This window comes from Euleptes europaea, chromosome 1 (assembly GCF_029931775.1).
Source record: "Euleptes europaea isolate rEulEur1 chromosome 1, rEulEur1.hap1, whole genome shotgun sequence".
Classification (NCBI taxonomy): domain Eukaryota; kingdom Metazoa; phylum Chordata; class Lepidosauria; order Squamata; family Sphaerodactylidae; genus Euleptes; species Euleptes europaea.
The window spans coordinates 148,347,825-148,375,361 of record NC_079312.1 but is presented as its reverse complement, the minus strand read 5'-3'; the positions used below and the strand labels follow the sequence as shown (position 1 = coordinate 148,375,361).

General features: G+C 42.9%; 2 protein-coding genes across 3 annotated transcripts in view; one reads left to right on the top strand and one right to left on the bottom strand.

The window, feature by feature from the left end:
- Nucleotides 1-14,541, top strand: part of CERS5 (ceramide synthase 5) — an 89,818-nt gene extending 75,277 nt beyond the window's left edge. For both annotated transcript variants that reach the window (XM_056859555.1, XM_056859563.1), the window contains 2 exons: nt 6,085-6,241; nt 14,388-14,541. In XM_056859555.1, the coding sequence (XP_056715533.1) occupies nt 6,085-6,241; nt 14,388-14,525 (295 nt within the window). In that variant the 3' untranslated portion in view covers nt 14,526-14,541. The remainder of the gene's footprint in view (nt 1-6,084; nt 6,242-14,387) is intronic.
- A 4,673-nt stretch (nt 14,542-19,214) lies between these two features.
- LOC130493382 (cytochrome c oxidase assembly protein COX14) lies at nt 19,215-19,408 on the bottom strand. The gene has a single exon (XM_056867102.1). It carries the CDS (start codon nt 19,392-19,394, stop codon nt 19,215-19,217), a length of 180 nt encoding a protein of 59 aa, XP_056723080.1. The 5' UTR covers nt 19,395-19,408.
- Between the last annotated feature and the right edge of the window lie 8,129 nt (nt 19,409-27,537).

Sequence of the window (27,537 nt, the reverse complement as noted above, 5' to 3'; positions counted from 1 at the left end):
TAACGCCCTTGCAGAGCATCCTTTTGAGCCTCTTAGAACCACATCACTAAAGATGCTGAGATTTAAGGTTCTGTTTTTAGTGGCTATCACCTCGGCACATTGGATCTCAGAGCTGAGGGCCTTATCCATCCGGAAAGGCCTCTGCATTTTTCATCAAGACAAGGTCATCCTGAGACCTGATCCCACCTTCCTCCCGAAGGTTAATTCGGCCTTTCATTGGCCTCAAGAAATAATCTTACCATCCTTCTGCCCCAATCCTTCCTGTTCCAAGGAGAGAACCTGGCATTCTCTGGACTTGCGCAGGGCCATTCAAATCTTTATAAACAGAACAGCAGACTTCAGAAAGACGGACTTCCTGTTTGTGAACATCGCTAATCCTAACAAGGGACATTGAATGTCTGCGGGGTCCATCAGCTACACCTTAAAGCGTAGCATAGCAGAGGCCTACAAGGCATGCAAGGTTCCAGTACCAGAAGGCATCACAGCCCATTCACTGCGTAGCACCTCCACGACAGCGGCCTTCGACAAATAAGCCCCGGTCGATGAGATCTGTCGGGCCGCCATTTGGTCAACTGTGTCAACATTTATCAACCAAGGAGAACTAACCGAGCCCTTTGAACTGGTCAAGGGAGTTAGACAAGGTTGCCTCCTTGCTCCTCTCTTGTTTAACCTATACCTGAATGATATGGCAACCAATTTCTCAGAGTTTTGCCACCCCCCAAAGCTTGCAAGTCATCCCACCCCGATTCTACTCTATGCTGACGATGCAGTTCTCCTGTCCCGCACAAGAATTGGTTTGAAAAGATCTTTGCAAACTTTTTCTGAGTACTGCTCTAGGGAAGGTCTTAAAATAAACCATCATAAATCTAAGATTATGATCTTCACTAAGAGGAGAAAATTGCCTCTTTTTTGCTGGGTTGTGAGAGTCCCAACCTAACTGTGCTAACTTCGCAAAATCACTTGCTCAGACTTGGATGCAGAAACAAAGGATTTATTGAAGGCTTCAGATAGTACAAGACAGACACGGGTTCAAAGTTGCAAGTGAGCTAGCTTATCGGGGTTACAGAATATATCTACTACAGGGCACTTCTGTCGTGGGAAGTTACAAGATAGATTGGTGTAATACAAAACATCAAACGGGTCCCAGAGAGACTGTTAGGACTATCAGATCCCCAAGGCCATATTCGGCCCGAGGGAGTGCATGCAGGAAGCGCAGCAGGGGAGGGCAAGAGCGGCACCTGGGAAAGGCAGATGAGGCGCCGGGGCCGAGGAAGGCATGGGAGGTGTGAACTGCTTTTACGAGTTCAAAGGAACAGAGATAGAGGATACGAAACGGGAGGATACGAAACAGGGGAAGGGGAGTCAGAGACACATGGCCCTCAAAGATGGCTTTGAGGTTGACCAAGTCAAGGAGTTTGTTTACCTTGGCATTCTTTTTTCCCGTAACCTAAATTGGAATGCCCATCAAAAAGCAGTGTCCAACAAAATTAAACCTGGGGTTGGTGCTATTGTCAATTTTTTTCACACCAAAGGTGGCAAATATATTCCAGGGGCTATTCAGGTTTTTAACCTGAAAATTACCCCAATTATCCTCTTTGGTGTTGCCATCTGGATTACAGTCATCAATGAATCTATAGATCGTCCACTGCTTCAGTTCTTACGAAAACTTCTAAATGCCCCTCGATGTGTTGCTGGCGTTACTCTTCATTCCGAGTTTGGCCAAATGTCACTTGAAGCTAGGGCATGGTTGGCCGCCTTTAAACTACACCTTAAACTGTGCTTTAGCACTGAAAGGTTCCTAGCTTCTCTGAAGCATGACCCTTTTAAATCCTCATGGCAAAAAATCTTAGATGAGAAACTGGCATTGTTGGGCTTCTCGCAGGATATGTTATCAGATCTTGGGAAAACTGAAGCTTTTGCCAAAATTAAAAAGCGCATTAAAGAGCTTGATTATAACAGCACTACTTTTCGTGCTCGTCGTGTCTGTTCATCCCAGTTCTTCGGAATACCCCCTCCACGTGGTCTGCCTGCCTTTACATATTATTTAACAACTCCTCGTCTCTGTAGGACTTTTTGCTTGGCTAGATTGAATGCTAACCCTTCTATGGTAATGCAGGGCAGAATTCTGAATATACCATACTCTGACAGGATCTGCCCTTGCTCTTCTGGCTCTATTGACTCATTAGCCCATGCCCTTTTGGAATGCCGCTTTTACGAGGAACTTCGATCGCACTATATTTCCCCCCTTTTAATATACAAATCCAATGCCTCTGTGACTGACATAATGCCTTTTTTACTAAGTGATAGGGACCCCAAGGCTACATTGTCAGTGGCAAGATTTGTTTCAGTCCTTATATCCCTCCAACACTAGATATATGCTGCTCAAGATCAATTGATCAAGGAGCTTCTAAGGGATAAAAGGAAAGGAAAGGAAAAAGGAAAGGTGTCAACATTTATCAGGCATTACAAGATAAATTCCTGGTCGTCAGTGCAAGCAGCCTTCGGCAGAAGGGTCTTGCAGCACGTAGTCAACGAAAGTGCATAACCCACCCTTATGGGAGCTCTTATAGGTCCCACAGCTCAAGGTGCCCTTGCCTCAGAGGAGAACGGAGCCTTGGCTACTTACCGTGAGGGCTCCTTCTCTTCTGAGGCGAAGGGCACCTTGCCCACCCGGGTGAAGATGGGTCCTACATGCAAATCGACAGACGCAAGTATATCATAGTGAAGCTATGCTGAAGAACCGGAAAACCCAGATATCCTCTGTTCCATTCAGGTTCAAATACAAGTAATGTTAGTGTTCATGGGGTTACCCTGTTTGTTCTTAATGTTATGGTTGTTACTCCTGTCCATCCAGCTAGACAAGTTTGGAACTAAGTTCCGGCTCTTCGCATCAGAAGAGAAGGAGCCCTCACAGTAAGTAGCCAAGGCTCCGTTTTTGACTATACCATTTTTTTCTTCAAAAAGAAGGATGTTAAGGCTCTGTTTGTCCTCTTTCTATTGAAAGAAAGACCTTTCATAATTCAACTAGTGACAGAACTTTTCATATCAATGGTTTTGCCAACTGTAATTCCGGTGGTATAATATATGTAGTACAATGTTCATGTAATATATGTAGTACAATGTTCATGCAATTTGATGTATGTAGGTATGTCCGCAAGACCAGTCAAGATGCGAATTTGTGAACATAGGGGCTGCATTAGAACTAATAAGCTGATGACACCGCTAGTACAACACTTTACCACCTTTGTTCATACTGGCAAGGACCTCTGCTTCTGGGTTTTTGAACAAGTGCCAACTTCGTCTTCTCAACAGCTGAGACTTTTTAAGAAAAGAGAAACATTTTGGATCTATACTTTGGGAACTCTTGCACCAAAGGGTCTGAATGAAGAAATTGATTGGCTTTTTCTGCAGTAATTTTTGTTTTCTGTATTATATTTGGTAACGTTTGGTTGCATTGCTGTATCTGAAAATTTTCCAGCTAAAGGACAAAGGAGCTTTCCTTTCTCCCACAAACACACTTTATCTCTTTTTTTTCCCCTTGCCTCTCCTCGCACCCTGCTGAGTCATGGGGATTACATTATTCCACTTATACTATTTAAAGGAGGTTTGGATCATCAGATAGTACCGTCTGTTTGGTTGATAATGTTATGCACACTTTGAATTTAAGGTCAGCCCAGTCCTGGTATGTAGATTATAAGGAATTTCTATGATTAGGCCTTGGTTTGTTAATATGCATTGGCTTTTGTTATTCCAATAGTTCTATTTGGCTTTTTTTTTTTACAGAAAGAAATATTTAGACTGCACTCCATGGATATGTGCTTTTACAGTTCAATACATATTTTAATAACAATGTGATATCATAGGCACAGAGTGCATTTGGAATGTAAGTAGCCTTAAATCCTTCTTTTTGAAGAAAAAAATTGGTATAGTCAAACTGTTTTTAACATATATTTTTATTCTTGATTTTTTGTGAGACATCTCAAAATACATACCAGGGCTGTTACAAAATCATTTTATCTGTTGATTTATGTGTATGTGTGCATAATATGTTTTACTAGACCACTGATGAAGGTCTGGTGGCCGAAACACGTTTGGCATGTGGTTTTTTATTATCAACCTTGTATTTGTTGCCATATGGGCTTGTTTTTAATATAGGCATAGTGCTTTATAATAAATATATTTCAGATCATAGTTTAATTGAGTTCTTTTCTGCCCAACCTTTGGGTACCCAACTTTGTTTTTAGGTTGGGTCTTCCCCACCCCCATCTGTTTTGTCTCTTTCTCCATTCTTCCCAGTCACTATTACTGCCTGCACCATTTTCTGCTGTTTCTGTGTCCCCAGTCTTGGATGTCATGATTCACTGAAGATGCATATACCATGAGCCCAAACGACAAGCAGCATCCCACAGATCAGCAGGGGAGTGTTTGCATGTGTGCTTTTTTTTTTTTTTTGCCATAAAGTCATAGCTGACTGAAGGCGACCCCATAGGGTTTTCAATGCAAGAGACATTCAGAGATGGTTTGCCTGCCTCCACATCACCCTGGCATTCCTTAGAGGTCTCCCATCCCAATAGTAGCCAGGGTCAGGGCTGAGAGTGTGTGACTGGTCCAAGGTCACCCAACAAGCTTCCATGGCATGAGTTTCCCATGTCCAAGTCTGACACCTTAAACACTACACAACGCTGGCTTTCTGTGGGCATGTTAGAACGCCCTAAAAATAGTTAACATAGTTAATATTACCTTGGTATTCATGCTGTTGCTGCTGTGATATTTGCATTGTACAAGGAGAACTTACATTTCTTGGGGCCTTCCCTGCAACATAGCTATTAAAAAATCTCAGGTTAGAATGGGAAAAAAAACAGGTGTTCCTAGTTGGTGTTGGATTCTTAGGCCCCTAGGCACCACTCCACAACGAAGCTCTGATGATTGCTCCAGGAGCCAGTTTTATGATGTGGTAGCTTCTGTTAAAGCAAATGGGTGTTCAACAACATCAGATTGTTTTGATGCACAACATGAACTCTGGATAAGAAGCAACTGTTAGGACAGAATATGGAAAAACGGAATGGTTTCCAATTGGCAAAGGTGTTAGACAAGTTAGATGTATTTTATCTCCCTGTCTCATCAATCTGTACGCAGACAATACCATAAGGAAAGCTGGATTAGATTTAGATGAAGGTGGAGTGAAAATTGCGGGGAGGAACATTCACAATTTGAGATGTGCTGATAATACTAAATTACTGGCAGAAAAAAGCAAAGACTTGAAAATTATTGTTGTTGTTGACATTTTTACAAGCCTTAAATTTCTTAGTCCAACCTATATAAATGGTGCTTCTTGATGAACTTGCCCATATCTAAAATTGTCCTTTTAAAATTAACTCTGAATTGAAACTCTTTAGAACAACTGAAAGCAAAACTGCTCAGAAAATACAGTAACCCTATAACAAAACTGGAACTTGGACAGACAGTGGAGTCTTTTAAAATGTCACGTTGTTGGAGAAATGACCACAGATCATATGTTGCCAACTTGAATGAGCTGTGGGTCATGTGGAATAACTTCAGATTCTACCAACTATCCACTGAAATCATGGCTATATGGATAGAATTAGGAAGGGATGAACTGGATGGGAGGCTGGGAGGTCTGTGATCAGATCTTTCTGAAGTTTTATTTTTAAGTTAAATTGCAGCTTTGTGTAATCCTGGTTCAAATGATGGCTGCATGATGGGGGAAGGTTAAAAAAAGGAATACCCCTTCTCCAGCACTTGCGACTGTGTAATAGAGAAGGTGTACCATTTGTATGTAATTTAGAAAGAGGATGAATTGGTGAGCATTCCATCCCTTGGCTCAACCATGGTATATAAAAACTGTGTAGAGGGAAGGGGACAGTGTTAGTAAGAAGCCCCTGCCATTTCAGGAATGCCTGCTCACATGTTGGAATCTCTAAGATTGGAGACATCAGCATGCTGTGAAAGACTAGCTTAAAATGCTTTCCATGTTAACAGTCAGTTTTGTTCCCAGTGAGAGCTGGGACTTGTGAGAGATAACCAGAGCAGTTAATGTAACAAGCTGCCTTCTTTGTCTTGCAGGATACTTAATACAACACTGTTTGAAAGCTGGGAGCTGATTGGCCCTTACCCATCATGGTGGCTGTTCAATGGGCTTCTTGTAATCTTACAAGTTCTACATGTCATCTGGTCTTATTTCATCCTCCGTGTTGCCTACAAGGCCCTGGCACGAGGAAAGGTATGACTGGCTCGTTAGAATTTGCTTTTTTCTTAATCACTAAGGGCTCTCTGCCATGCCTTTTTATCTTCTGAATAGGTTCACTAATGCCACTAGTTCTGAAGAAGGGAGGGCTTCTGATAGTGATTTGTGACTTTAATTACAGTTTCCTTGTCATGGCTATGTACCTTTTTTACACCAAATAAAAATCAGGTTCTACCCCCGACAGTAAGTTGCATAAATCAAGTTAAGTGCATAATTTATTTGGGTTCCAAAATTAAGGATTTCACATCAGTATATCTAATTCTCAATGGAGCCCCATCTGTGGACACTTAAGTCTGGAGATTGAAGCTATGAACAGACAAAACAAATCTTTCTACAAACTTGTAGAAAATTCTAAAATTTTAAAAACAAACAACCCATTTGGGGTTAAAATTCCTCCCCCCCCCCAATAATAGAAGCAGCACCTGTAGCTTAATCTACAGTGGACATTGTGGGGGTTGCTAGGCAATCATAAGAATATTGCCAGCCTTAAAGTCTTGGTTTCTGTCAGCAAGAGGGAGAGGGCAGGGCCATTTCCAGGCTTGCTTTGGTCTTCAAGGGAGGACTCATCAGATTGAGGCCTTGCAGCAACCACTGGCAGGTGTGGCTGCTCACTACAATTCAGCAGTGGCCACTGCACAAAACACTGTGATGTAGTGGTTAGAGATTTAGATTAGGATTTGGGAGACCCAGGTTTGAATCCCCATTCTACCATGGAAGCTTACTGAGGGATGTGGGGCCAGTCCCCCACTCCCAGCCTAACCTGTCTTTCAGGGATGTTCTGAGGATAAAATGGAGGAAAGGAAAATGATGTAAATTGCTTTGGGTCCCCACTGGAGAGAAAGGTGGGGCATAAATGAAGTTAATAAATATAGCTGAAGATTCAGGGGCAAATAAAAGGTAGGTTAACTGGATGGAGGAGAAAGCAGGGTGTGGGGCTGCCAAGAGGAAAGAGGAAATAGTGTGGAAAGTGATATGGGGGAAAATGAGATGCCCCCCACAAGTCCTTGCAAATCCCCCACTCGTAATTTAGACATTCTTGGAAAGACTTGGATAGGAGGGAAGTTGAAAATGAAAGGCACAGGAAGTGAAGTAACTTGCCGGCTCGATGAGGAGAGTGATATGACTCTTCAGAGTATTGAAAGCCCACCCACTGACTGCTAGAAGCTGTGTCCATTCCCACTTTACTTCTTGAACCTGATCCAGGCTTTCTGTATGTACCTAGTCTGCCCAGATGTCTTTCTCACAGCCCTGAGTGCCAGAAACATGAATGTACAGCTAAGACCAATCAGCACATGGGACCAGTATACAGCTTTACAGGCCTACCAGATAACCATTTCCTGGCTACAAGCTGGGGTGAACAAGTTACCAAGAAGCTATGCTTACCAAAACAAAACTATGTGCTAAAGGGTAGAGGCATGTCACCAGTAAAAATGACCCAAATCAGTTGTTCAGAACGTCTTCTACCAACCATGGGAGGTGTGCAGTGCTATGTAAGACTACAGAAAGCACTGGAAGCCTGTTCTCTTCTTGGAAATTATACTCGAGATACCTTTCCATGGATTCTTCCATAGATTTAAGGTCAGCCAGAAGTAAATTGGAAAGGAGCGATTTTCAGACTGCCACAATCTATTGTTGCAGAGTACACATTGTCCTGGTTAATGGGAACTGAAGCACCATGCTACATTGGTGGAGTGTACATATTTTTAAAAACAAATGTTTGCAGGTTCTTGGCAAGGATATCCTGGAATGAAGATTGATGCTGTGTTGTAATCATCTAATTAGACAAGACGTGCATATGTTCTTTGAGCAGGCAATTTTCTCCAGTCTGCTACTCTAGGGAAGTTCAGTCTGCTAAATACTATAAATGTAACTCTAGAAACTGAATTGATCTGGGTGAAATGGTTAGCTCCTGCTAGAACTCTTTATCCAAGCACCAAAAGACCTAAAGAACCTAGCTTTGATTGTTTTTGGCCTGTCTCTGCAGTACCACTGAGCCTAGATATTGTTAAATCTTGCAGTCTGTTTTTGCATACATGGAAATTGCTCACTTGAGAAACTTTGGAAGCCTACTCCATTAAGAGCACTGGACTGCTGTTTTTTGTTTGTTCCCCACCCCTAAGGGAAATGGATGAAGAAAAAAATATTCCTAGTTAGTAGTAAAAGTCTTCAAGCCTCAAAGTAGAATGTTTGCTTAGCCTCATGGAGCATGCTGTTTTCTGTGTGGAAGGTTTGGTGGGAGGAGAAGGAAAGTCTAATGTAGGAAATAAGCAAGGGTCACCTGTTCATGCAGCACTGTTTGTGAAAACATGTGTTTATAAAAAAAGAACGAAATGTAAATAATTAAGATTTTTTTATTATTTTTTTGTAAACACAAGTTTCCACAAACAGTTCTGTAGGAGTTTTGGTTTTGAACCCACCAAACATTTCCACTGGATAAAGGATTTCTTCCCTGACCTGTATAGCACAGGATAGCCCAGGATCTCATCAGATCTCAGAAGCTAAACAGGGTAGGCCCTAGTTAGTATTTGGATGGGAGTCCACCAAGGAAATACAGGATTGCTATGCAGAGGCAGGCACTGGCAAACTATCTCTGAATGTCTCACCTTGAAACCCTACAGGGTTGTCATAAGCTGGCTGTGACTTGACAGCACTTTCCACCACCAAAGGATTTCTGTCAGTTTAGCTCCACAGTTAGCCTTTGCCCTCCTGCTGCAACTTAAGTGCCCCCCCCCCAGTGCTACTCCTGGGGGTTAGGTGACACTCCTCCCTTCAATTAGCAGAAATCCTGTATGGGATCCAACTTTTCATATGTTTAGTTTTCAACATAGCACTTGTTCGGGAGGAGTAGATGGGTACTTTTCTGCTTTTTCAGGTAATCCTAATTTCTTTCCTACTTTGCATTTGGGGTATCTTTTCCTGTCCTTTGTTTCAGACTTGTAATTTAATTAATACTCGTGTTTTAATTCCTGTGTCTGCTGAATGTTTGTAGCAGACTTTCAAGTAGGGATGTCTTGCAGGAGGTCTGCATCTCTCCTCTTCTTGCTTTTCTGTCTTAATCAGGTGACCTAGTCAGGGAAGGACTCTCTGTATTCTCCATTCTCTCACTCCCTTTTCTCTGCCAGATTGAAGCGGGATCTCTTCTACTTTTTGTATGTAAGTGCAGTCTCCGCTGTTGATGCTTTGGGGGGGGGGACTCTCTGTGTCTTTCTATCTTAGCTTGAATGGTGAAGTTCTGAAAACTGTTTTGCCTCAAGCCACTCTTTAGCCAGCAAAATTGATAAAGAAACCTGTAATCTGAAAGCTGCTTGCAAGAAAGTCAAAGGTCTTCACAGTACCTAATTTCAGAGGGGTAGATTGTGTTAGTCTTGCAGCCAAAATAATCAGGAGCCTTGTGGCACCTTAAAGACTAAATTGACAATGTAAATAAAACAATTTTATATTATATAATTGTTTTATTTACATTGTAAGCCATCATGAGTTCCGCAAGGTTGAAAGGTGGCCAATACATAATTAAATAAAATAACATTTTATTCCAGCATTGTTAACTAGAACCCACTTCATCAGATGCTGAATCTTCTCTTGGCAGTTATTTTATTTAAAAAATTGGGTCAAGGGAATCAGGAAGTACAGAATGAAATTTAATTATGTAAAATTATAATGTATTATTGTAGAGAATAGTCATTAGTGAGGATGCCAAATAATTAGTTAGTATAACTCCCCACCCATTTTTCATTTTGTTGCTGTCAAGTCACAGCTGATTTATGACGACCCCGTAGGATTTTCAAGGCAAGAGACTAACAGAAGTGATTTGCCATTTCCTGCCTCTGCACTATGACCTTGGTATTCCTTGTAGGTCTCACATCCAAATATTTATTTATTATTTCTATTTGTTGCCCCACTCTTCCCGGCCAAAGCCAGGGTTGACCCTGCTTAGCTTCCGAGATCTGACAAGGTTATCCCTACCCATTACAGGTGTTAAATAGCTTAATATCTGAAGAAAGAGGGTCCTAGTCCATGAAAGCTTTTTTTGGAATAAAGATGTTTTCATTTTTAAGGTGCCACAAGACTCCTGTTCATTTCAGAATACATAAAATGCTTCAAAAATCTGCCGAATAAAACAGCACATAATTTAAGAACCCAGTCATGTCAACACTTGCTGAAATCAAAGTGCCTTTGCCATTGGCAGGTTTCTCTTGGGAGGGTGTTACATCGGGTCGATTGCCACCAATAAGAATCCTGCTGCAAATCCTGACACAGATTAGAAGCCTGAAACTAAGGCTGCTGTGATGATGTAAAAGGATTGACAGGATGTCTGTGGGCATTCTCTGAGAGAGATGGATCTAGACTATTGACTGTTGAAGATTAAAACCAGCACCAGTTACCAGTTGAAATACCTTGCAACCTGGGAGGTTTACAAGAGGCATTCTTAGTGTCTGTATTAGGGAAAGCGTAATCACAAATCGTTTTACAGTAGAATATGGTTTGTTAATTCATAATTCCTCCCATTTGGTTTTATGATCTTGAAAGTGAATATAATCCAGAAAATCCCAGGCAAAAGCAGGATCTTTGCAATACTGAAAGGCAACTGCAGTTGGCCCTAACAATCATTAACTTGCCACTGGCAGTTATCCTACTCTTCTTTCTGTGTGCCATGTTAGGGCTGTTCAAAGTCCAGATGCTTGGTGAGGAGTAATCAGGGGTAAGGTTAGTCTGAGCACACCCTGCGCGTGCTTGCAACAGAGAAAATAGCAGGTAAGTTATGTAAAGCAGTTCTGTTAGTTGCTTGCTCACAAGTGTAGGACCTGCCCTTGGCAGGTGTCATATGTACTAAGGGGATATGTCAGTAGATAGCACTTTTAAGACTTGAGCATGCCAGTCTGGTTTGCCTGTAACACTTGATTCCTTTTCTTACACCTGCAGTAATAGATTGCCACCTAGTGGTAAATCTTGTGAACGGAGAATGGAGAGTGACATTTATTAAATCTTGTTGCTATAGGTACATACAAATTTGCAGTTACACAGAATTATTCTTGATTTACTAGAGTTCTGTACAACCCAAAACCTTGCATACACTGTACAGCAAAACAGCATTTCAATAAATATCACCATATATATTGTTCATCTGCGTGGCTTCTATGCAGTCCCACATTGGGACTGCGCAGGCCAGCCACGGATAAGATTTGTCAGCTTCTAGCAAAATCGAAAGTGAGAGTGCTCCCCCTCCCCTCGGGGCATGCAGCCTTCCCGTCCAGCAGTCACATGACCCAGGGGGAGGGAGCACTCTCCCCTCCAGTTCTCTTTCTGCCCCCACGGAGAGAGAACGTGTCTATAGCTTCTCTTCTACTGTTATTACTGAATGGAGTCTTAAGAAGGCTCCGCTTTTCAATCAATGTCATTCTTGTGGCACCAAAATGTGAAGACTTATTGCCACAAAGTTTGCCTCCTTTGCCTGAGGGAACGGCAATTTTCTTGATGCCGAGCGAAACGTTTTTCCCTGTGGGCTGCTGACAATGGTTTGTCCAGAGCTGCTTCTCTCCTGTCGTCAATTTTTGACTACCTCGTATGTTTAACGATGCTGGACTGTCCAATCCCTCGAATACTGTTCGGCCCTTCACGCTGAGTTGGACTCTCTTTCTGTGTTTTTTCACACCCAGACTCACAGACGTTTTTGTACGGGGACATAATCAACCTCTATCCCCGGGTATCTCCACCTGTTCCTCAGTGGGGCTTTCCCTTCATGTTGTCCCAACTCATGAAACACCGTTTGAGCCTTTGGCCACCGGGGGCCTCTCTTTGCTATCCTTGAGACTGCCTGTCTGGTCACAATCACCTCGGCCACCTCGGCTCTTGCCGTTTTCACTGTTTACTAAGTTTCACGCTGATCAAGTGGTGTTGAAACCCAAGCTTTCTTTCCCATACAAGGTCTCGTCTTACCCGTGACATTGCCGACCCCTTCTTCCGATATGGAGGGGGCTCTATTACAAAGAACCTTGTTTGCAGGGAAAACATTAATATGTTATTGCTGTAGTGACCGCTGTAGGGGGCACCGAGCTTCCCAGCACACCCTGTCCAGGTGGATTGCCTCAGCCATTAGACTGTCTTATGAGAGAGCACATGTGGACTGCCCAGACATGATAAAGGCGCACTCCACAAGGGCTTACGCTGCCTCCGTCGCCTGTTCGTCTAAAATTGACCTCCGAGACATCTGTTGAGCAGCGACATCATCGACGTGGATTCTTCTAGAGAGGCAGTAGTGGGACGTGCCGTCTTGCAGTCATGGGTTCGGTGACTGTCCCACACCCACCATCCGGGGAACCGAGCTTGCTACTCTCCCAGTGTGGGACTGCATAGAAGCCACGCAGATGAAAACAGAGTTTCACTTACCTGTAACTGTTGTTCATCTGGTGGATCTTCTATGCAGTAACACATCCCTCCCTCCTTCCCCGCTGTGGGACCTCTCTGCAATCATGTGGTTATTGGTTCTGTGGCAGCAGGTTGGAGAACTGGAGGGGAGAGTGCTCCCTCCCCCTGGGTCATGTGACCGTTGGGCGGGAAGGCTGCATGCCCCAAGGGGAGGGGGAGCACTCTCACTTTCGATTTTGCTAGAAGCTGACAAATCTTATCCGTGGCTGGCCTGCGCCTGCACAGTCCCAATGTGTTACTGCATAGAAGATCCACCAGATGAACAACAGTTACAGGTAAGTGAAACTCTGTTTTCATCCATCTTGCTTTAGAAGTGGTATTTGAAGACCTGCCTTTCATTATGTCACCTAGGAACCGAAACTGTTCCATAGTAATGTAATACTATAATGTGGCCAAAATACTTTTCTGTGTCACAATATGATTTCTATTTTGATATGTGCTTGCATGGAGTTAGTGAATATGGCTGACATATAACTGAAGGGGGTGATTTGATTTGGTGCTGATTCTGGCCATATAAATGTGCTGAGTTATAGGGACTTAAATCAGAGGTTCCTCCTATGATCATGTGCTGTTTCTAGAGGAAAAAACTTATTTGTTTAAGTTGGTACTCATTAGAATGAATAGCTTTCTAAATCTATCTGCCTCTTTCTTGGAAAGCTGTGTTCTTATTGAAGGGGGATGTGTTCTCAGTACTTTCTGTCTTCTAATGGGCAGAGTTGGTGTGGCAGTACTTAATTATGAAAAAGGGAGTGGGGAAGGAGTGAATAGATGGGACAGGGCTATCTGTTCATTTTGTACCTTAAATTCCCTAGGGCAGAGGGAGATCAGATTTGACCAAGCTAGAGAACAGCCCCAGCTAGTTGAGGCTTGGTAGCACCCAGGTTTCAACCACCATAATTTGTCCATAGAAGCAAGAGATCCCCTTATTCTGCAGCCAAGAGGAGGAAAAGAGGGTCAGTGCCATGGTTCTAACCCATCAGACCTCCTCCTTAAAGGATACAGGCAGGTGTGCCCCAGTGGTGATTCGCTGGATCTAAGATAACTTGCAGAGGGCGTTTGTAGTTCTCTTGTCATCACTAAAGAGTAGACTTGCAGGATGATGAAAGAGAGGAGTCAGTGAAGATCATGCTTTGTAGGGACTCGCTGGAAGGTCATTTAATAGGCAAGTCCATTCCACCAGCCACTTACCCTCTTCCCACAGTCTTTCAGATCATAAGCTCAATCCTGACATTAAACCTAGATGGATGCCCTTCTATTCCTACAGCATTATAATGTGTTATATTTGTTTGCAATGTTTTGTAAAAGCCTATGGCCACATACAAATACATTTACTTACTTACTGTTCCTACAGGAAATGCATAATAAAAGCAAACTTCCCTTTCACCCTGAGTTTAGTGGGGTGGTTTAAATCAAGGTGTCAATAAATTGCACCCACATCCCAGGTGAGAGCCTCCCAGCTCCCCCAAAAGCAGACTTTCCCCCACCCCCAGGAGATAATTATACTAATTGGGTTGGCCTTGCCTCCTGCTACTCTGTGTTAAGAATTCACTGTAAGTACTAGTTTGTATTTGGTTCACATGTGATGTGAAAAGTGATCCTATTGAATGACAAATTACAGTATATGCCAAACCGAGCCTGATACTGAAGGGATAATTAATTATTATATTTGCTCTGAATTTACTCTGCTTCTTTCTTTCAGGTGTCGAAAGATGATCGCAGTGACATGGAGAGTAGCTCTGATGAGGAAGATGCAACGTCAAACAGTAGAAAAGGAATCCATAGCACTTCAAGCAATGGCGCCAATCGGATTAATGGTCACATAACTAGTGGCCAATAGGCTGGCAAGGAATAAGGCTGGGGGGCAGGGGAAGCCTCCAGAAAACAAAGACTTGTGTTCAAATTCCTAGATACTCTGAACTGTACATTAAAAAGAAGTCTTTAATCAAGCTGCCCCTTCATCCCCAACTTTTCCAGCAAACCTAAAACTGGCACAGGCACAGCCAATTTTGCACAGAAGGGATCAAACTGATTTTTAGTGCAAAACTTATTTCCAGTTTCCCTTTTTAAAGAAAATAAGTCATTTTGTATTTAATAGTATCTCACCTTAAATATTATTTGTTGAAGTGTGCATATGTGTGTGCATGACAGGCTGTTCTGTTTTTTAGATCAACTCAAGTTTTGAGGGGATATGTTTGGAGTGGGCATATGAAGGCTTTGGTCTCCAGCAGGTTCTGTCTGCTGCTTGAATGCACTCTGTAATCTTTTGACAGTGTGATCTAGTCTAATTTACCAGCAATGGGCGCAAAAGTTGCCCTGTCAAGCCTAGGCTGTTATGCAGCTACACATGGCAAGCAGGTGGTTGCGATAGAGCCAGATGAACTCAAGAAGTCACTAATAATCTTTGGGCTGTGATGTGCTAAGAAAGTTATGCCTGCTTGTTTTGGGGTAGGAACTGGACCAAGTTTGCAGTTGTTACTTTAAAAAAAGTAGCACCCACAAAGTCTTCCCTGTCATTGTCTAAAATCACCAGCTTTCCCTACAAATCCTATGGATTTGAAGGCACATTGGAGCTACAGAAAGAGTTTATAGATCTGTGTGCTGGGGTAGCAGGCATGGATGATCTGGAATCCTTTTTTGACTTTTCCATAGAGACAAATTGTAAAATCACACATAATTTCTGAAATTTGTGTCCTGCACCTGCTTCAGTGAGATGCTGCTGGGATGGAGAGGTTGGTACATGAGGGCTTTGTGTGTGTCCCGCTCCCTTTTTTACTGTAAGGTACTTCAGGGGAGATGGAAGACAGCAATAGTAACCAGGACTTTGAAAATTTGAGTTATTCTTTTATACTACTGTTTACTCTATGATTAAAAAAATGCTTAAAGAACATGTTTTGGGAATGTTACTTTACAAACTCATCTGCATTCTGCACTTTCAGCTGTATTTTGTTAACCTGGTTATCATTGCCATTGTGGTGATGTATGATGGGCTTACAATATGGACTCTGCAGAGTGAGTAGTACGTTGGTGGTGGTTCAGAAGGCACTACTGCTGAGCTAGACCCAGCTAAGGTCTTATTCCACCATGGACAATGTGCATGTGTACACACACACACACACACACAAGATGCTGGTTCTCACAAATAGCTCCAGGACTTAAACCTCATCCTTCTCTGTGTGACTCCCTCAGATCAAATAAGAATTGCCATCACATGTCGTTAAGAGTTTTATCCTATGCCTATAATTCAACAGTTAGCAGTCAGCTTATGTTTTCTAAGATCTTTTATGAACACAATTTAGGTGTGTTCTCATCTTACTCAGAGAAAGTACTAAAACTCAAAAATTGGGCTCAAAGATGCCTGCTACTCTTTTATGGCACTATTACAGTGCCATCAAATCATTCTGGGTCTAAGTCTAATTTAAACAGCTGCACATCTCTGAACTTATTCAGGAGGTGATTACAGCGCTCCACTTTTCTGAACCTCATGTATTGTCTTGTTTAGGGGCAAACTAGATGTGATGGCAGCCACAGAGCCAATCTGTGACCACAGATGCCATTTTAGAAGAAAATTTAGCCATTTAAAATGGCTGCCAGCAGCAGCAAGAGATCATGTTTCTCCTTCTGCATCTTTTAAAATACCAAAACAAGCACAGAGGGGGGAACAAGATTTGGCCCACAGTGCAGCAGCAACAGGCAATCAGAAGCAGGTTCTCAGGGCAATTTTAAAATTGCTACATTTTCCTCTAAAATGGTATTATTGGCCACAGGTTGGTTCTGTGGCCGCTGTCGCGTCTAGTTTGGCCCTTGGTCCGTTTTCCTGTTTGTGGTGTTTTGATACAGAAACAACCTATGATGGAAATAACACAGCTAGATAGTGGCTTACATTTATGTGCAAACAGAAGTTAACTTACAGCAGTTCCATGGGTGCAAGATCTTGAACAACACAGCACTTTTTTCTCCATATAGCACCCAGACATTGCGCATACCTTGCATAGTTAAATTGGGGAACTCCCTGCCCCAGGATGTGGTGATGGCTGCCAACTTGAAAGGCTTTAAGAGGGGAGTGGACATGTTCATGGAGGATAAGGCTATCCATGGCTTCAAGTCAAAATGAATACTAGTCATGATGCATACCTATTCTCTATCGTATCAAAGGAGCATGCCTATTATATTAGGTGCTGCAGTCATCTTGTTTGTGGGCTTGGTCGAGGCACCTGGTTGGCCACTGTGTGAACAGACTACTGGATATGATGAGCCTTGGTCTGATCCAGCATGGCTTTTCTTATGTTCTTACAAGTGGAAACACAACTGGAGATACAATAACTTTGACTTAGCACAAGTGGCTACTGGGGTATTTTTCTTGCATTTCCATTTCTGCAAGAGCTATAGCACAAGCAAATTTTTTAAAAGACATTCTCTTTTTTGTAGAAAATATCCCAAGATACTTTTTGCTTCTTGTTTGAGCTACATTTAATAAAGCTTATGTTCCTGCATCTTGAAGATATGTATGTATATCTTTATTGGTTCTTTTTTTATTGAAAGCCTTCGACAATATATCTTTATTGTCAGTAGTTTTACAGAGGTTAAGGGGTAATAAGAGCACCCTTTTAAAGTTTAAAAGTAAACTGATGGCCCTCTAAAAGAAAGATAGTAATACTTATAGAGGGATGTTCACAAGGCTTAGAGGCAAATGGAGCAGAATGCTAAAACTGTGTTTACCATATATCTCATTCTTGCCTACTATATAACATGTTTGAGCATCTCATTACCTCTCTGATGGTTAGGAATACTGTATCATGACACAAGGCAAATTCTACATATTGCAGGAAAAAATATGCATTGGCTATGCATTTACCATAACATCTCACTTAGCAGGTGGCATCTTGTCATGTCAAACAAAAACATAAACTTAAACAGAAGCAGTAACATCCAGTCAAAGCCATTATAAATGGGACTGGATGTCTGACCTTTCAGCATTGTGTATTGTTCCTTTGATTCTGTAAAAAAGGGAGTTTTACCAGATGCTGCTTGCCATGTAACAGTGCTATAAGGCAGCATTCCTCTATACAACTGCTAAAGGTTATGAAATCTTTGTTTGTTGATGGTTGGCCATTATTGTAATTATCACATTTCTGGCCAATTCATCAGCTCAGGCTTGAGTGGCAGCGAAAGATGAACAATTCCAGGCGGTTTAATCTGGAATGATTTAGTAGGAGCAATAAATACCATAGACATTCACTCAAGAGGCAACTCTAGCACGGGTGGGGAACCTTTTTTCTGCCAAGGGCCATTTAGATATTTATAACATCATTCGCAGGCCATACAAAATTATCAACTTAAAAATTAGTTTCTTGGGCGGTCCTAGCAGCTCCATAGCTAACGACTCTTCTGCAAAGGGGGCAAAATGTTCCTTTTCTCGGCAAAACAAACTCACATCTGCCTTGAACAGAGGCTATTTCTGTCCACGGGAGGGGGTGGATCACCAGTCTTAGATCCTTCTGAGAGATCTGCCAGGACCCACGAAGGGCCAGACCAAATGATTCCGCGGGCCTTAAAACGCCCCCCGGGCCTGACGTTCCCCACCCCTGCTCTAGCAGCTTGGATTGTCTTGTAGTTTCTCATTGCCCTAGCTGTATGGGGAACTCCCTTAAATAAATTACATAGCCTCTGTTTGTGAACAGAAAGATGTATCACTCCTTTTGGTGAGATAATTAGTAGAGCCCCCTTGCCAATATGTGATTCTTCCCCAGAGCCAAGCTGATATCCACTTCAACTGTCATATGATCTTCAAAGAGTTTCTACACAGTAGGATGTGATGAGATCATTCTGGCCCCCTCTAAAAACAATTTTAATATTTTTCTTGCAAAATCTTTTTGTCCATTGCTTACTCAAAATGGAAGAGTAGTCATCTTTACTGAGCATAGTTTGATTAACTGGATTTAAAAGGTCTATGAGGTATGTCCAGCCACTATACCCACCTAAATGAGGCAACTTTATGTTCTCAAAGTATTTGGTTTGGCTTTTGAAAGATATTTGTCTGTATTTATGTAGCTTGAAAAAGGTACCAGAAGGATGCTGTAGAAGCTGCACAGATGAAAACTCATACGTACATTTTTCCTTGAAACATGTTTCAAATTTACTATTTTAAAACAGGTAGGAATTAAGCATATTACAGCAGAGGAGATATAAATGCTTCCCTGAAAAGCTACTGCTGACCACTGCCAGAGGCATCCAGGAGGAATAATTACTATTCCTACTGTAGTCTTCCATCTTCCAAATCAACAGGCTGTGAAAGTACCGATGAAACCATTCTGTGAACACATCTTTTATAATCAGCATCTATTTACAGAAACGAGAGAAGCTGTGCACACAATGTTTGAATGCATCATCATATAGATGTGTTTATCTTTTTTCATATCACAGCCTAGAATGCCCATTTGTGGCAGAGATTCCTGCAGTTTTGCTTCCTGATAGGAGTGTCTGCAACAGCAATCTGATAAGAATCCAACAAGTCACATACAGACAATATTCAGTCCTTGATGGCTTCTGCATGTCCCTGCTCCTGTTCCAGTTGCTTCAGGAGACTCTTGCGCTGAAAATAACGGTATGTTCTGACGCTACAGAGGTAGCCACCATACAGCGTAAGGAGAATCATTGAACTGGAAAAAGCTTTATAGCCAAAGTCTGCTAGCTGTTTTGCAGAAACCATTATTGCTGCGGAGAAAGCAAAGGGGAAGTCATTACACTTGTGGGTGATAGCAAGCAACACAAACTTTATTTACACAAAGCCTAGAGAGCTTTGTTGCAGAAAGGTCATAGCAGAAGGGTTACTGAATGAACCAAAGGTACAGGGCACTAGCAGAGATGATCCAACAAAAACAGTGAGCTACATCAGGCAGTTCTCGATTCCTTCCTCTTTACACATCCACAAGCATTACAATAAACTGCAGCCCAAAATGTTGATTGTGGGGTCAGGAGCAGCATTTCAGAGGGCATTTTGAGCTGCAGGGTGTGAGAAAAATCACACTCCATGTGTGGAAACAATTTATCTCTGGAAGTGCTGTTTGACACAAGAACCATGAATAACCCTGATTAAATAACAGAGAACCTTTATTTATTGCTGTAATTTATTATGGAATTCTGTTTCCTTAAGCTTTGTTAACCATACTTTGAGCTTGATTAAGCATAGCACTGCCACATCAGAGGCAGTGTCTAAGTAAATGCAAATGCTCTCCCACTAAGTTCGAAATACTTCCCATTTTTAATTTATGCTAGTCCATTGCTTTATGTGGAAAAATCCTTGACAGCTAATAGCAGTGCAAATGTTTGCAATAATAACACAATAAAAAGCAAACACTGACTGATCCTGTGTTTACCAGGAAATCAATTCTATTGATTCCAATGAAACTGATGGCAGCTCTGTGTTCAGGGTCAGCCCTGGTTAATATTTGGATGGAAGACCACTAACGAATTCCAGGGTTACTATGCAGAGGAAGCCAATGGCAAACCACCTGTTAGTCTCTTTATGGTGTCGCCATAAGTTGGCTGCAACTTTACGGCACTTTATACACACAACTGCACACGCTTCCAGCAATGAATATAAAGTACAGATATCATCCAGACAGTATAACATCCATCACTGATGCGGGTTTGCTGGAAAAATGAGCATTGGAAAGTTTTCTATCACCCTTTGATCTGATTTAGCATATTTATTTTGACATCTTCAGTGTTAAATATACCCCATGTTATCTACCATAGCTACAAGCACTTGAACTGAAACAGCTCATATTTAAAAAGTGGTTCTAATGCTCTAGTAAAACAAATTCAAAGCCTTGTGTAGAAGTTATTTTTATTGGAATATTATATTTAAAAGATCAAAAGTCAGTAACTTACATCATATATTTTACGCTGTTTAAGAAAAAAATCCCAAAGGCCCTGAAAACCGTTCATGTTAATTTTAGCGCAAGAATGATGAATGATATGCTGTGGATGTGATTCTTCAGTTATATATTTCAGCTTAATTTCATGCTTGTCTATGAAGGTCTCTGGGGCACCTCTTCACTTGCATTACTTATTAGTTCCATATCAGATATGTGATTATCCCTTCCATTATGAGAAAACACACATATAAATAAGAATTTGAGCTTTGCTTTTCATTTGACGTACATATCCAATCAGATACGTTCATAACTTGATTTTTTTAAAATTGGATTGTTATGTGTATATCCCCCAGTTTACAAATCACTAATATGCACATGTTCCTGTTTGCTAATATGTTCCTGCAGATGGGCTTTCTCATTGCTTCAGAGAGGCAGCACCCAGGCTGCCATTTTAGGAATTGTCCTCTTCTTTCAATTTTCATTTCATTTCTAAATGATGAGGTGGTAACTATTAAAGAAGAGCTTAGGCATGGATGAAAGAGCCCCCCCCCCTACCATGACAAAAATAACTTCTCAATCAAGGATACACAGACCCATCCCACACCCAGCAAAAAGCAACAGAAGTAGCAAGCAAGCAAGCAAAGCTATTTCAACAAGGAAACACTTCCCCAGTGTTCCATTTCCAAAAGACAATGTAATGATAATATAACTGAAAAGTAAAATAACAATAGAGACTCACTTTTCCCCCAAATGTAAATTGGAGCCAAGCAAGTATGTGGGGCCCAACTGAGGCCAGGCAATTTGACTGTTGCACTACACTGAAAGTGGGTGGAGCCAGCCAGGGTTAAGGACTAAGCTACTTAGCGTGGGCCATAGGCGCAGGTCTTTTAAGGCAGTGTATAAATTCTTAATAAACACACAAATACATACTAGCAAACAGGAACAAAGCCCCAAAGAATCATGGAAATTGTAATATGATACAACAGGAAGGTAGGGCAGCCCTGTGCTTCAGCTGCCATGGTAACTCAGTCTTGAGTCTTGCAAGCCTGGGCCAAATCCTGGGGGAAGGGATCGCCTCCCTCAGTGTACATCCCCCCCAATTTACACCTAAGAAGAGATATACCTGTGGTGTGCCGCTGCTAGCATGCATGCCGGGGGCGAGGTATCTAGCCTTGTTCTGCAAAGACGACACATTGGGTTCCACTGATTTTTGCAGCTGCTAGCTTGTTATTTTAATTTTTCTTAAGTATATTGCATTGCGCGGTTCCAGGAACGTGATTTCTCTCTCTCTCTCTCTCTCTCTCTCTCGCTTTAAGTCCCTTATAATAAGTCAGTCCCAGCTCTCACCTGACAATTATCGGCGCCAACCTTGCCCCGCGCCTGTGAGACCCTTCGCCGCTTCCTCTCTCGGCAGGTCGCGAGCTGCAGAGACAGCGGACAAATTTCCTTCCGGGTCTTGCTTCTTCTCAGAGTGCATTCTGGGTAGCCCCGCCCCCCGCCCGGTGCCCTTCCACAAACAGCGCGCCCAGCGCCTTGCCCGCACTTGACGTGACCCGGCACCCGTGCGCCGCCAAGGGCTGGGGAAACGGTGCTTCCGGTCATAGAGACGCAAGGCCGAGTCCTCTCGTTTTCTCCTTTGCCGTTGGCCGTTAAGACGATCGCCTGGGCCCGCAGTGCATCTTGGGACGTGTGGTTTGTAAAGCGATCCTGTCTCCTCTGAGGATCCGTTCGGAAGCCCGGAGGACAGGCCCCTGGGGCGGGCCGGTGGGAGGGATTCCCCGCGGGACGCAAGCCGGAGGGGCGCGGGGCGTTCGGTCACCACACACAGTCCGAGCTCGCGCCACCGCCTCAGCGCTGAAAACCTCACAGAGAAACGGTCGGGTCCACTAGAGCTCTCGCTTGTGTAGAACACCAACGGCCGTGCGCGCGCCACTGTGCGGCTGAAGAACTTTTGAGTCGCGTTTGTATCGTCATGCACGGAAAGCTGCAATGTCTCATGATTGGTGAGCAAAGGACTCCCAAGTCCAATCTCGTGCTTTTCAGCCTCAGTCCCCTGTGCTGGACGATGGTATTGGCTTACCTTACCTCACAGCGTTGTAACGTATACAACCTTCTAAAAAAGAAGGCTTCAGAAATAAATGATTGCCAACAAAATTTGATTTATCGGTGGACTTACAACCGTCCCGCTTGAGGAATTCTTACCTATCGGAAACAGTGAGTTACAGACTTGTAGTCAACTGCAGAACCAATAACAAGAATCTGTCCACTTTGTTTGATTGTCTTGAGATATAAGACTTTTCTTACGACAGAAATTCTATTAAGAGGGATATGTCGTATGGCAAGGAAACCAAAGATCCTGTCCTAAGGGGTAGTCATGACAGTCTGCTGCAGACAGAACTGAGTCTCATGGTATAAGACTAACAAATGGATCGTGGCATATGCTTTCACAAGCCAGAGGGCATGTCAGTAGATGCCTGAAAGTGCCTCTCCTTGTGGAAATCACTGTTGTTACTTCCCTTTCTTTCGGTCAGAAGAGAAGAGAGGGGCCAGGGTGAGACAAAATCCACCTCCTCCCCCAAGGATTGAGGCTTTGTCTGCAGCCTACTGAGAAAGTGTGCTGGAGGGTGCAGCACCCATGGACTCTGTCCCTTGGGAGTTGGAGCCTGATACCTAAACAGTGAATAACAATAAAACAATCTTGAGACTGCTCTAGAGATTACAGTTGGTCAAAATACAGCTGCACAGGTCCAGCAGCTGCAGCAGCTGTACCAGTGCTCCATCAGCTGCATTGGCTCCACATTGAGTACTGCATCAAGTTCAAGGTGCTGGTGCTTACCTTTAAAGCTTGCAACCCTCATATTTACAAGGAACACAGACAAGTGAATAGGGTCTGGGACCCTCGTATTTACGAGACCGCCTCTCCCACTATTCCTCCTAGAGAACTCTCTGTTCCACAGGTGACAACAAACTGGTAATCCCTGGCCCAAAGAGTATCCAGCTGTCCTCGACCAGGGCCAGAGCCTTCTTGGTTGTGGCTCTGGCCTGGTGGAACTCTCTGTTTAGATAGACCGGGACACTACAGGACCTAGCTCAGTTCTGCAGGGCCTGTAAGACCAAGATGTTCTGCCAGGCCTATGGTTGAGGGTATAGAATCATAGAATTGGAAGAGGCCATACAGGCCATCTAGTCCAACCCCCTGCTCAATGCAGGATCAGCATCCCTGACAAGTGCTTGTCCAGTGAGGGGGAGCTCACCACCTCCCTAGGCAGCTGATTCCACTGTCAAACAACTCTTACTGTAAAAAAATTTTCCCCTAATATCCAGCTGGTACCTTTCCATCTGCAATTTAAACCCATTATTGCAAGTCCTATCCTCTGCTGCCAACAGGAACTATTCCCTGCCCTCCTCTAAGTGACAGCCCTTCAAATACTTTAAGAAAGCAATCATGTCCCCCCTCAACCTCCTGTTCTCTAGACTAAACATTCCCAAGTCCCTCAGCCTTTCCTCATAGGGCTTGGTCTCCAGGCCCCTGATCATCCTTGTCTCTCTCCTCTGCACCCGCTTGATCCTGTCCACATCCTTTTTGAAGTGAAACCTCCAGAACTGTACACAATACTCCAGGTGCCGCCTGACCAATGCAGTATATAGCGGAAGTATGACATCTTGCGATTTGGATGTTATGCCTCAGTTGATGCACCCCAAGATTGCACTAGCTTTTTTAATCGCTGCATCACACTGGCTGCTCATATTCAACTTACGGTCCACCCGTACCCCAAGATCTTGTTCACACACACTGCTGCCCAGAAGTGTATCCCCCATTCAGTATGCATGTCCCTCATTTCTGTTACCCAGATGTAGAACTCGGCATTTTTTTTTGTTGAATTGCACCCTGTTCACATCCGCCCACTTTCCCAGTGTGTTCAGATCTCGTTGAATTCTATATCTTCTGGTGCGTTCACTGCTCCTCCCAATTTGTGTCATCTGCACATTTAATGAGTAGTCCCTCCACACCCTCATCCAGTTCATTTATAAAAATATTGAAAAGTACTGGGCCTACAGCTGAACCCTGTGGCACCCCACTGGACACCTCTCTCCTTTCAGATGACATGCCATTGTCAACTACATTGACGGGTTATGACATCACCTCTCTCCATTCAGATGAAATGCCATTGACAACTACAATGACAGGTTATGACATCAGCTGGCCATCCTATTCACCTGCCTGTGTTCCTCCTGGGATATTGATTGTGGTCTCCTGTGGAAGCTGTTGAGAGTCACTGGATGTGTCACCTCCCCCGCCCCCCGCCCGGCAATGCTATTACCAGCCTAGTGCTGGCATCGACTGGGTATCCCCCCACCCAGGGGGAAATGATTATGTGCCATCTTGAGGTTTTTAGAATTATATTATATTTATTTTAATCTAATGTTAATTTTATGTATTTATATATTTATTGGATTTTAATCATATATGTTAAATGTTATTAGCCTCCCCAATCCCCGCTGCAGCGGGGGAGGAGGGAGGGATAGAAATCAAATCAAATTTTAAAAATAAAATAACTCATTATACCAAAGAACTTGAAGGAAGAAAGGCTGACTTTAACTGCAAAATATTTGAAGAGGAGAGATCACACAGATTTTCTTAAAAACTTATAGGAATTTGGTTTATGACATCTAGATTGTGTGGCATGTTTATATGTATTCCTGAAATCAACATTTTCTAAAAGAGGGATTTTTGGCAGGTGCTGTTCATCATATTGTAATGCACCATGAGAGAGGTGCAGTTCCCAGAATTTCCATTCTAGAGGGCCATTCGGATGATTTGATAGTTAAATCTTTATTAGAAGATGCTTTTATCTCTTATTCAGTGGCAAAGTTCTGTTAGTATGCCAGATAAAACAGGTAAAAAACTGGCTATATAACTGCAAATAAAATTTATTGTTATTGTTATTATGTAGCCAGTAAGATACGGAGATCCACAGTTGGGGTTTTAAAATTGTAATTTTGTACTGATATTTGCTGGTCAAATGACTGTAAAGAAACTGAACTGAGCCAAGCTAAAGGAGCCCTTCCTTCTGTTTCATCAACTCCTCTACCATTCTGGTTTAGTAGTAAGCATTTCTTTGCTTCTCTTAACTTTGCCCAAGGAAAGCTGGGTTCAGAGTTTCTTTGTGCATTGCATTCTAGAATATATCTCTCTCACTCACTCATACACAGCTTCACTTCCATGTTACCTTCTTACACAAGTATTCTAGGGAAGCAGACAGAGCAGCATTTCCTCACTGAATCCCCCCCAGAAGAACTGGAGTGTAGGGGGGATGTTGAGGAACTGTGCTGTGACTTAAACAGCAAAGGTGAGCAAGAGTTATACTGTGCTAGTCTGAACTGCCAACTCTGTCTGCTATTTATAGTTACCTTTCAAAGCTGCTGACCCTGCCAACCCAGGGCTACTTGATATGCCTGAAGATGTATAAACCAAGGAAAAGGTGGCTCTGGCAAATGACACAAGCATACTCCATGGTTGGGCTAGGACACATAAAATGACTGGCTGTTGGAATAGATTTTGGGATAGAGAGAAGACTCCCACATGCCTTGCTTCAGCCAGTCAAGTCTGGTGTTGCCACACAGCCCTGTCTTTTGTAGGTTTGTGTGTGTGTGTTAAGTGCCATCAAGTCGCTTCTGACTCATGGCGACCCTATGAATCAGTGTCCTCCAAAATGTCCTATCTTTGACAGCCTTGCTCAGGTCTTGCAAATTGAGGGCTATGGCTTCCTTTATTGTATGTTTACTTAAAAGTAAATCCTACTGACTCCATTGAGGTCCTCTTCCAATTAACTGAGTAAAGAATTGCAGCCTGATCCTGTTAAGTTTTATCTGGACATAAATCCAAATATTTTTGAAGGAGTTTATGCCAAGGCAAATGTACATAGGATTATAACTAAAACTGGAAACTGGAGAGCTGCATTTACTAATAGGAGCAGATTTGGTTAGATTTGTGCACCTGTATTACAATCTCCCCACACACACACACACATTGACCCTCCTACACCAGGGGTATTGAACTCATTTGCTATGAAGGACAGATATGGCATAAATGTTACTTGGTTGGGCCGGGCAGTTTGTACCATAAAATTTAATGCCAGGTACCAGAGATATAGAAGACACAGGGAAAGCCAATTAATGATATTATTGTTTACTTAAAATACAAACATGCTTAAGACAATAACACTGTTAAATAGAAAATACTATAAGAGTGTTATTGTTTTAAGCATGTTTGTAATTTAACTAAAAAATAAAATAAAAAATAATATAATTGATTGGCTTTGCTGTGTCTTCTATAAAGTTTGTATCTCTGGTCTCTGCCATTAAATTTTTAAAAGTTTTAAACTGGGGTGGGTGTGACTGCCTTGGATGATGATCCCGCTGCAGACTCGCCAGCCCAGATCTGGATTGGGGAGTGGTGGCTGCCTTGGCTGGTGAGCCCGCAGCCCTCCCCCAGTCCAGAAAGACAAGGAGAAAGAGAGAGAGAGAGGGAGAGAAAGAAAGAAATAAAGGGAGAAAGAGAGAAAGGTATGAGGGAGAGAAAGGAAGAGGGATGGGGGAGGGTTGCTGGTTGGGCTTGCGAGCCGCTGTAACCTCGGGAAGCCCAGAAAGGGATGGGGGAGGGTTGCTGAATGGGGAAAACAGGGCCACTGTGGCCCCGGGAAGCCGAGAAAGGGAGGGGGAGCTGTGGCTGGCTGCCTTGGCTCTGTGGGCCGGAAAAAAAGCCCCTGGCGAGCCGCATCCAGCCCATGGGCCACATCTTTGACACCCCTGGCCTACACTGTAGAGCAGATTTCATGTGGTCCTGGAATTTCTAACTGCATTATTAGTTGCTCCTGCTATCTAGTTAGGTTCTATTTGTGCAGTCTAAGCACCATTCTTGCTTTCCTTAGATGAGTTATTATGTGTTCTACAGCTTAGCTATAGAATTAT